This window comes from Symphodus melops (genome assembly GCF_947650265.1).
Source record: "Symphodus melops genome assembly, chromosome: 21".
In the NCBI taxonomy this organism is placed as follows: Eukaryota; Metazoa; Chordata; class Actinopteri; order Labriformes; family Labridae; genus Symphodus; species Symphodus melops.
In genome coordinates this window covers 11,060,112-11,070,195 of record NC_136711.1, presented here as the reverse complement: position 1 = coordinate 11,070,195, position 10,084 = coordinate 11,060,112, and the positions used below count along the sequence as shown (strand labels likewise).

The 10,084-nt window shown below is 38.4% G+C and overlaps 1 protein-coding gene across 2 annotated transcripts; it reads right to left on the bottom strand.

Moving 5' to 3' along the window:
- Positions 1-1,176: 1,176 nt before the first annotated feature.
- pth3r (parathyroid hormone 3 receptor) lies at positions 1,177-9,669 on the bottom strand. Of its 2 annotated transcripts, none has more exons than XM_079372283.1 (13): positions 9,326-9,669; positions 6,525-6,630; positions 5,388-5,498; positions 5,129-5,253; positions 4,839-4,933; positions 4,485-4,638; positions 3,475-3,628; positions 3,326-3,386; positions 3,178-3,244; positions 2,994-3,088; positions 2,755-2,896; positions 2,447-2,488; positions 1,177-2,350 (listed from the first exon to the last, which is right to left on the bottom strand). In XM_079372283.1, exons 1-13 carry the CDS (start codon positions 9,389-9,391, stop codon positions 1,883-1,885), a joined length of 1,686 nt encoding a protein of 561 aa, XP_079228409.1. In that variant the 5' UTR covers positions 9,392-9,669; the 3' UTR covers positions 1,177-1,882. The 2 variants fall into 2 exon arrangements, with proteins under 2 accessions (XP_079228409.1, XP_079228410.1); XM_079372284.1 differs by having other exon boundaries at positions 4,839-4,930.
- Between the last annotated feature and the right edge of the window lie 415 nt (positions 9,670-10,084).

The window sequence follows — 10,084 nt, the reverse complement described above, 5'->3', positions numbered from 1 at the left end:
ATACTTTCAAATAAGATACTGTTCTTTAAATCGGATGTATCATACTTTTTTCAATAGACTGTATCTGTGCTGTAGGTATAAATAAAGGGTTGTCTTCCTTCTTTACTGCCTTAAAGTGATTATCAAGGCTTGATGGTTTTAAACAAAACAAACACAAACAATGGTACTACTGCTGGTGTCAGTTCTGTTTCATCTGAGTTTACATTATTTTTACAGTCTAGGGTTTACATGTGTCAGCTTCTAGTGAGAACATCTTTTTTTCCTGCAATGTTTATATTTTAGCAGCAGGGGGGGCAGAGCATTATCTTTTTTTTCTGGGCCTATACATAAGGACTTGTGAGGAAAAAAATATATATATATACAGACACAAACACACACTATTGTGTATATATACTATAAGTGTAATAATGCATAAAAATACACATTATATAAGTGAACTCCTTCAGACCTCCAGCTTTTTAAATATAGTTGTGCAGAATATGCTCTTCTTTTGTCTAAGTGTACTTTTTTTTAAAAGAGTTTTATATAAATACAGAGGCTTAGCATAATAAGGTCAAAACAACAAACTGAAAATTATTAATTTTATTAATTAAATTAAGTTTGAAAATTGCTTCCTATGTGCATGTAATGCTGAAGTTTAAGTTATCACTGTGTTTCAGCTCTTAAACTGCATTAAATATAGGATTTAATGTATTGTGAAGAAATAATTGAAAAAAGGTTTTTACAAATGAAAGTTTTGTTTTGTTTTTATTCAATTAATCGTCACCAAAACGTCAAGGCATACTGAAAAATATTTATTAAATTACCAGAGACATCTTACACTGTTCATACCCTATAAACACAGATTAGTTTTGTCTTTACCGACACCCAAAACATTTACAGACGCAGTTTCCTGTCTGTTTGTCTTGTGAATATTGGTGACTTGTAGTGCAGGTTTGTCCCTACACAGCAGCTCAGGAGTCTGTGGCTGCGGGCCGAGGTCTGGGTGAAGTATGTGAAATTCTGGATAGTGTTGTGAGGGTTTTCAGGGGCAGAGGTCACACGGAGAAAGGAGCTGGGGTTTGTCTTGTGAAGAGCAAAAGATTTTTCTGTCAGCCCTCGGGCACTGTCAGGCTGAGAAATTGGGCTGAGTAGACAGAAAGGACAAGATGGACACAAACTAAGGTACAGAGAAAGGTCCAAGAGTGAAGACTGTCTAGACAATATGTCTAGACAGTCTTCACTCTTGGATACTTAATTACCAATAGGTGAAGGGTAAACTCCTCCATAAGTTATCTAAAGTTGTAAAATGGAGAATAGAAGCAACAGATTCACATACACTTTCAAACATCAAGTTCTGTCATTAGACTTTACAATCCATCTGCAACTTTTTCACAGATTGTTTTGCGTAATTTTTCTTCCACATTGTATGAATATATACACAAGTACAATTCATGAATACTGGCATAAATAACATCCTGGAAGCTCTAAACTTAATCTATCAGAAAATCGTCCCAATAACTTCACGTTGGATTAAAGTATAACCCAAAATCTTATAGGTGAGATGTTGCAAGACGGCATTGCGTTGGTATCTCTCGATTTTTGATCCCATCCAATAATAAATACAAATAGGTCAGACATAGTTCACCCAATTGGCAAGGGATTAGGTGTCAAGTTTTTTAAGTCTCAAAATTGAGACTGAAGGTTTTATCCAAACACCTCAGAAATCAACCACCAGTTGCTGGGGTTCGGGTCAGCAGGTCAGCCGTTTTGTATTTGCAGATTCAAATCAACAGGTTATACAGATAACCCTGTGTGAAGCCAGAAAAATCTATTTCTGTCATTTGCTTTGGTCTGCAGGAGTTCACTATCACGTTATCTCATCTCAACATTACAATAATAATTACAAGATGGTCTCCAGCTCTTTCAGAGATGAGCAGCTTTCTGGATTGTCCGCCCCAGGGTCGTGTGCTGAAATTGCTCCATGACTTTTGGACTCATCATTCCCCTTGCTAGCTCTGGTGTGTCGTGCGATAACGCCAGACTCCGTTCCCCCTGGCTTCCTTACAACCATCTCTTGTTTGGGGCCATGTCTCTCAGTATCACCAGGCACGTACCTGGGCAGGTTGTTTGGTGGTTGCAGAGAGCCGTGGCGTGGCATTTTCATGCCTGAACCCACACCTGCTGCTGTGGTGAATGATAGATTTCTGGGATTGGCAGCAGACAGGCTGACGCTATAATTGGTAGTGTGGGACATCATGCCACCGTAATAACAGCTGCCTCCACCGCCACTGCTGGTCATCCTCGCTTTTTGTTTTAGGTCCAGGGTCAGGCTGCGCCTTAACCACGCCTTCTTTACCTCCGCCTGCACCTGAGAACAGGAAGACAGAAACGTTTATTTCCCAAATGGTCTGTCAAGAAAATGTAACATATTTTCTACTTTGAATCTAAATGAATGCAATATTACCTCCCCATTGCAGAAACAATAGATAAATGCCACAAAAAAGCCCTGAAAAGACAAACATCAGATTTTGTTAAAAAGATGTTGCCTATAGAACACATCTGTGAATATGTATAGCATCCCAATGCTGAATAAAGTGAATTTGATTCTTTCCTTAGAAATAAATAAACAAATAAACAAACAATGAAAAAATGCTTAATAGCCTTAGCTAAGCATACAGGCTATAGGCTATTTGAGGTAGGAAACTAACTTGGCTTAAATTTCAAGTAGAAAAAAAACTTGCAGAGTGAAAGTAAGTAAATGTTTGTTCTGACCTGTGATGAGTTAAAGAACATCTCATAATGCATCTGCACCTGCCACAGCAGCCCGGTCACCTCAGTGTAAGGCAAAGCCATGAACACCATGTAGTGAACTCCGAACAATGGCATGAGGACTAATGTAGATTTAAGCAGCTTGCTGCAGACAAACATAACAAGACCTTAACATTTATGATGATACATTTGGAGAAATGTAATTTGTATAAATAGGATTTTTGGAGGCTTTATTGAATTACCCATATTGCTGCCGAGGGTCCAATTTACCGGTGTTTGTCTCCCACAGTTTAGAGGCCAGGACACGTATTATATTGACAAATAGGAGGAAATTCACCTGCAGGGGCAGAGACATAGAATAAAATATGCTGTCAAATACACTTAAACTTCTTTTTTTTTAAAGATGTTCTCATTTCTTTGTCTTACAACAATGGCTGCCAAAATTGGAACTTGATAGATCCACGTCAGGTTTCCTGCACTCAAATCCCAACATCTGAAAGCAGAGACAGAAGAGTAAAAGTGTGATACAGGTGTATTATAAGTAGTGGATGGGTAAATGCATCACATGACTCACTGTGTATCTGCTAGCGATGCACGCGCACTGACCCAAATGGACACAAACACGGCTGGAACACCTAGTTCAGTAAAGAGATTTGTTTGGAAATTGTTGGTCAGTTTTGGCTTGATATGTGACAACAGAGTAGCCAGTGTGAAGCTCCTTACCCCAGCCTATGATTGTAAGGGCCCACAAGTAGTTCTTGTCAGAGAGAAAGGCCATGAAGATGAGACTGTGGAGGTACAGCCCCTCCACCAGGATCCAGTAATGATTAGTTGCCAGGAAATACAAGAACAAAGTGACAGCAACTTTACAGCCAGCCTGGGGACAACATGGAAGTGGAGGTAAATCTTAACAAGATGCCATGAAGTGCTGAAACGTGTACAAGATTGATTTTTTTCAAAAAAACAAATTTTGTTCAAATTTTCATAACTTGTGACATTACAAGTTGGATTACAATATAAAAATACTCTCCCCTCCCCTGTTCTCTTCCCCAATGGACTCCACCTCCAGCCTTGAGCAAAACTTTTGCCCAGGTCCGCCATTTTTATTCTTGCTACAGAGGAATGATCCTCAGGGGCGGCCTATTACACTTAAAGAGACGCACACACCAAAATGGAGGTGGTTTCTACAGGGTCACAAACCTGCTCTGGTACTTGATTGACCAAAGCACAGCACAGATGGTTCTTTTATATCACAGGGGGCTCTTTGAAAAGGTAAAAAGGGGTATCATTTGTCCACTTTTAAAAACTAAATTTTTTGCCAAGTACCAGGAAGTTGGAATCTCTCATTTCTGAACAGTCGCTATTACTAGTTAGCTATGCTTTGCATAGATTGTAGAAAATGTGAAAATACAGCAAACTGCTTAAATAAATAAACCCATCCACAAGGGTAGCTTACATTAGCTCAACAGTTAGTACTGTATATGTAAAAGTGAAGTTGACTGAATAGGAGTACAAAATTCAAGTTAAACCACTGCTAATGTTGTTTTAGCACTTTGGTGTTTGTAAGAAGTACACCCAAAGTAGCCTTTTAAACCTTTAACTTTCAGTGCCAGCTCCTTTTTTTTCGTATTAACTTTTTTTTTTTAATAGGGCAAGGCTGTAGTTTCCACCCCCTGTTTCCAGTATTAACAATACAGTTATGGACAATGCTTATGAATGTTCCAAATGAATACCATCTGGGGCTTCTGTGCAGTGTAGTCATGGTCAGCGTTACTGTCATCAGATATGTTGTAGAGCACAGCGTCCTTCACGAATATGCTGACAGCTCGACAGATGAAGGAGGTGAAGAGGTGAATGTGGATGTAATTGCGAGTGCAATGGAGACGCCTGAAGTGTGCAAGAGAGAGAAAAAGAGAAAAAAGAGATTGGGATCTTAAAGTAGAATTCAATCATTTTTATTTTAAAACTGAGGTTATTCTAATAATTATATGAACAGTTGGCATACCATGAATCTTCTTATGTTCCTATACATATTCCTTTTTCAACAATTGAAGAATTTTGGAAACTTTTATCATGAAGTTTCTTACTTGAAATAGCAGAGGATTGAGACTGCCACCAACAGTGATGCTAGGGAAATGGAGTAGCCAACAGTGTACATGAGATGTAACCTCTCAAACACCTTCTGAAGCAGAAAAAAAACAACTTTGAGTATGCACATGGGCATGTGCACAGAGAAAAGAAATATGATGTATGAGATGTTTTTTTTCTTCATAACTTAAAACTGAAAGTTTCTAACAGTTTTATACCGAACACACAAATTCAGCCAAACCAGTTAAACAAACTGTACACTCATCCCATCTAGCACACAAGTGTGTACCTCTTCTTGTCTCCTGTGGTTGGAGGTCAAGTATGTGGTGCACTCGGTGTAGTTAGCCCATGTGTGGTTGATACTGGGCACCTGCTCCCAGTTTCCTGAAGTATCACACTGGCGATAGGCCCGGCCTGGGTTACAGGAGAAACAGACACAGTTACAGCATTAGTAAAAGAGGCTGCCGTCAGTAGTTAATATAGAGGAATCAGGACAAAGCTTCTGTTGTATTTATTTACGTGTGTTAGTGAAGAACAAACTCTCCTACCTCTTGGGTCAAAGTCGTAGATGTAGTCTGGACACAGCACTGACACCAGCTGACCCGCTCTGCTCCGAGGCCAGCAGATGATCCCGTCCCACTCTGGGTTGCATTCACCTTCTTCACCAATAAGGGAAAATAGATGTAAGGTAAAGACATACAGTAGTTTGGGCTTTTTTACTGACTTGTGTGCACTATAAGCAAACACAGGTCCATGGACCCAAGGAGTGTGAAGGACGTAATAGGCTGTCATTGCAAACACATTCTCTGTAAGAAGAAAAGGTGCTAAAGTGAGATTTATTTTTTCTAATTCTGCTTGTTAGATTTAATTTTCCCTTAAAACAGCAGCATAGTGCCCAGTGTTAGCCTGCTTGTGATGGAAAAATATAGATTATTATTAGAAATTATTTTTACCACATGCATGAGAAGAGTTCAATACCAGAAATTCTCCAGCTCCCTTAGAAATGTTCAAATGTGTCGCTTACAGTGCAATGGAAAATATAAGTGAGTGGAACTTTTGTTTACATTTCATTTCTCTGCTTTTTTTGGTCATAAAGAGGTATCGGTATTAACTTCAGTCTATTTTATAACCAACTAAAATCTGCTCATAGTAACTCTATGTGCCGTTACTCAAGTGTATAAACTCATTATTATAAGTTATTTAAAACCCAATCATGCGTGTGGACATGATTGTCAGTGTGGATGAGCAAAATACTGAAAAAAAAGGTAAAATGAAGAATGACCACAGTTAAACTTGGGCTTGTACAATATATGTGTGAGTTGTTTCCTGTGCCCTTCCCTACTAGTCTTCAGACTAGGACATTGTGACATTAAATTCCTCCTCAAATAGACCATTGAAGCAACTACTTAACAGTTTCTGCGTCATAATCTGAATGAGAAATGTCCCACTATTGTCTGACCCTGAATTCATCTGTGCAATCTTACAGATACAGGTCTGCAGGATATTGAATGGATGTTGAATCTGATGCCACATAAATAGCTGATGTAATAAATTCTACTTTTAATTATATAATTTGACATGAGCTTATTGACTTATGTGTTGTGGCTTATCAGGGTTGTAGATAAGTTTTCTCATGCGAGAGACAGATATGAAATGAATAAGAGGATCCAAATCAGCAGACAAACCTTTAAACAGGGCCATTTGTGCCTTGATGCTTCTTTCACAATTGGCGCGAGCACCAATCAAAACGTAGATCTGCTCTTCTCGTGTGATGACATCATCTGAGTCTATCTGTCATAGGAAGAAAGAGAGACAAAAATTAATTATGCAAATGATGCACTTTTCTATGAAATGGATTCGGTAACCCTTTTAGTGTTAAGGCCAAAATGTACTGCATGAGATGGACATTTTAATGAAGCTTTCTTATATTGTATGTCCAATTAAGGCGACTAAAGTCCTCTACAGAATTGCTTTAAACATTCTTACTGATGTAAGACTCATTAGTTAATCAAATATATTTGCTTTAATTTAACTTTTGAATTGAAGTGAACAGAGCATTGAAGAAGCTTCTATATTTCCATTTGAAAACATTTCACTCCTTCAGAAGTCTCTTTCTAACTGAGGCGCTCTGTCAACTGCAAACACTGTCAGGGATCTGATGTGCTGCCTTCAGGTGTTGTGAAATAGTTGTGTTAGTTTGCGGTATGTCATGATCCTTTGCCAAACCCCTTTTCTTCTCCAACAAGGGAAGCCTCTGCTGTCCACATTGAGGACTTGTCTTCACCAGCATGGCCTTGCTAGTAAGAGCTTCAGTCTCCACAATTGGCTTTGTGTTCACGGATGCATTTCACAACACAGCAGCAAAACTAGCAACTAGAGAACTCGTGTGAGGATTGTTTGACAGATGAAGGAGATCAGACAGAGACAAGATGAGGCAGAAATAGAGAAGGAAATAAAAACAAATGCAAACAAAAGTTTGGTGAAGGTGAGAAATATTCAACAGAGGTAAGATTTGCCTGTTGTTAGAAATATACTCAAATGATTTATGGCTTTTTAAAGGTTTATAGTTTAGGGTATTTATGCCTTTATTTAGAAATACGACAGTGGTCAAAACCCCGGACCCAGAATGCCCAAGTGGAGGACAACAGCCTCTGCCTGTCAGATGGCACACCAACCACCAGGCCACAGACCCTTCAATGTTGTTTTGTCATCAAATGTTGATGTACTTGAATACATCAGTTTTATGCTCCTATATATTTTACAGCTCTGCTAAAGGTTGCAAGTAAATGTTCTACTTTTTCACCACCACATCTGACTGCAGTTAGATCTCATATGAAAAATATTTACACAAGTTTTGTACCAACTGGTTGGTGTGAAACCTGTTACAGTCATAAGAAAGAGACTACAGCAACACTAGCAGCTCTTCAATGTTCAAGGGAAAATATCACAGTAAGAGATTTAAGAAGACAAAAGAGATAAAAGAGAGAAAATGATTCCCACACATGTGGACACACGTCGGCTGTGTTTGTGTCTGGCTCTTTGTCTACAACCATTAAAAGATTGTTTTATCTATTGATATAGATATTGATTGATAAAAAATTAGGCTAGCGCAGGAGGGTTTCATGCTGACAGACAGAGTGTTAGCAAAACAATTAGATTTAGACATCTCTGCTCTGTCTGTCACAAAATTGACTCCCTCAGGCCTCTACGTAAAAGTTATGTTCAGGCTGAATGAGCAGCAGGTTGTAAGTCTGCCAGAAGACGACGCTCTGAATCGACCGAGGAGAAGAATAAGAGAGGGTCAGTGGGGGGAATGAGGGAGAGTTGTACTGCTGTAGGTCAAAGGTTAGAGGTGTACACGCTTATTGGGGTTTGTGAGGTGAAAGCGGACCACAGGTGACTCCTGATGGTGGAGATTATATTTTGGCTTCCCTGATGCTGATTTGCTTGTTTGATGATTTGAAGGTTTTGGTGGTTGATCTTTACAGGTTGTTGTCTCAATTATGGATAAGTCTGGTGCATAGTATAACAACATTTCTTCATGTCTCTTATAACACTGTTATTTTCAGGGGAACATACTTTGGCTCTTTATGTGTGAGAAGAAAAAACATTTGGCTGTTGAAGGCTTGAAACCTTTTGCAAAGAAAACGATCTTTTTGGTCGCAAGGACTTCCCAATATCCCATGATTTGTCTGCTATATTTATGGATACTAATTATATTGTTTTCAGAATCAGAAATACTTTATCAATTCCATGGGAAGATTCTGTATTTTCTTAGAAACATTTAGTTTATCATGGACTGTCTAGCAGTACTGACTGTCTCACAGAACCTTCCTCTGGTTGTGAAAAAGCATTATACTTTGCATAATTATGGCTTCATTGTCATCTGGCTTAGCTTTCACATCTTGGAATAAACTTCCTAATAGATTTAATATGTAAACCATCCTTATTCCTCAGCAGGCCTGCAGAGTATTGTATGTTCCCTCTGGTTTTTGAATGGCGAGCATGTTTCACAATGCATGAGATAAATCAACGTCTGAAATTCTAACTATCAAAGAGAGTCACAAGCACTAGTAAATGTCTATTGGCCCAAGTGCAGCAGAACCGGAGTGTTATTTCTGACTCAGGTTGATATTATAGTGTCAGATATGACGCCACTGTGTGAAAAGTTTAAATTTGGAATGTAAAAAGCATCCTTTGTTGAGCAGAAGAGAACCAGAAAGAACTCTCTACTATGGCTTGATTTAAACTTGAGTTTGCACAAATGTATTTTAGAAAAAAATGTTCATGCATGGCTCATAATCATGCTGACATTTAGATTATTTAGGTCTTAATCTGAAGGAAAGCAAAATTAAACTATTTTACCCTTAGATTAGAACAATGACACTTTAAATGGCTGGTAAACAATTTCTATTTAACAAAGTTGAGATACTAAATAATCAATAACTCAATCAAACAAATACCAAAATAAGAGGAAGGGACTTACCAGCGCAGTTACTATCATTACACTGTGAAAAAGAGCCAGAACAGCAATCCCCTGTGCAGACAACATGATGTCTCTTTTACTGTCGACCTAAACAGGACATTTTATGATGACGATGGTCCTCATGGTCCAATTTAAGGAACTCGTATCCCAGAGTAAAGATCTATTCTTCTGCAGTGTCCCATCAGACATTCAAGATGCTTGGTCTTCGGATCCTTTAAAAACACCTCTCTCCTTCTTTCTCCTTGAGGCTGAGTGGACATCACAGATAAGGGACCATGAAGAAGTTGGTCTGCTTGGAAGAGAGAGAGAGGAGAAAATGTGAGAACATCTGACACTTTCACACTTGTTTGTCTTTCTGACATAGGCTGCACTTGATTGGCTGTGGCTGATATCTCATTTAACTCTTTGCGTTCCCTTGTTTACATTTCTTCTTTACCCAGTTTTCCCTGTTATACTGTATACATTTATCATCCTGATATTTAGCGCATTCAGTATGTTCTTGCTTTTTTAATCCAGAAAGCAGATTAAGTAATATGCTTATCATGATTATTTCCGATCATCAAAAATAGAAGCAGAATGATTTAATTAATTCTGTTCCCATGCCAAAAAAACTCAGTTTCAGTTCCCACGCTGGGAAAAAAAAGACAGACCTGACACATAGTTTCTGCATGTTAAAAATTTTCATTTTGACTGCATTTTTGCTGTTATTTTTAAGACCAGAACATGTGTGCTTTTCTGCAATGGTTCATTTAAGTAGTT

Excerpts from the sequence above, each read along its gene's own strand:
- pth3r (XM_079372283.1), bottom strand. The coding sequence starts at position 9,391 with ATGTTGTCTGCACAGGGGATTGCTGTTCTGGCTCTTTTTCACAGTGTA. Across the intron at positions 6,631-9,325 it reads TAATGATAGTAACTGCGCTG|ATAGACTCAGATGATGTCAT; the intron begins GTAAGTCCCTTC and ends TTCCTATGACAG. Across the intron at positions 5,499-6,524 it reads ACAAATGGCCCTGTTTAAAG|AAGGTGAATGCAACCCAGAG; the intron begins GTTTGTCTGCTG and ends TTATTGGTGAAG.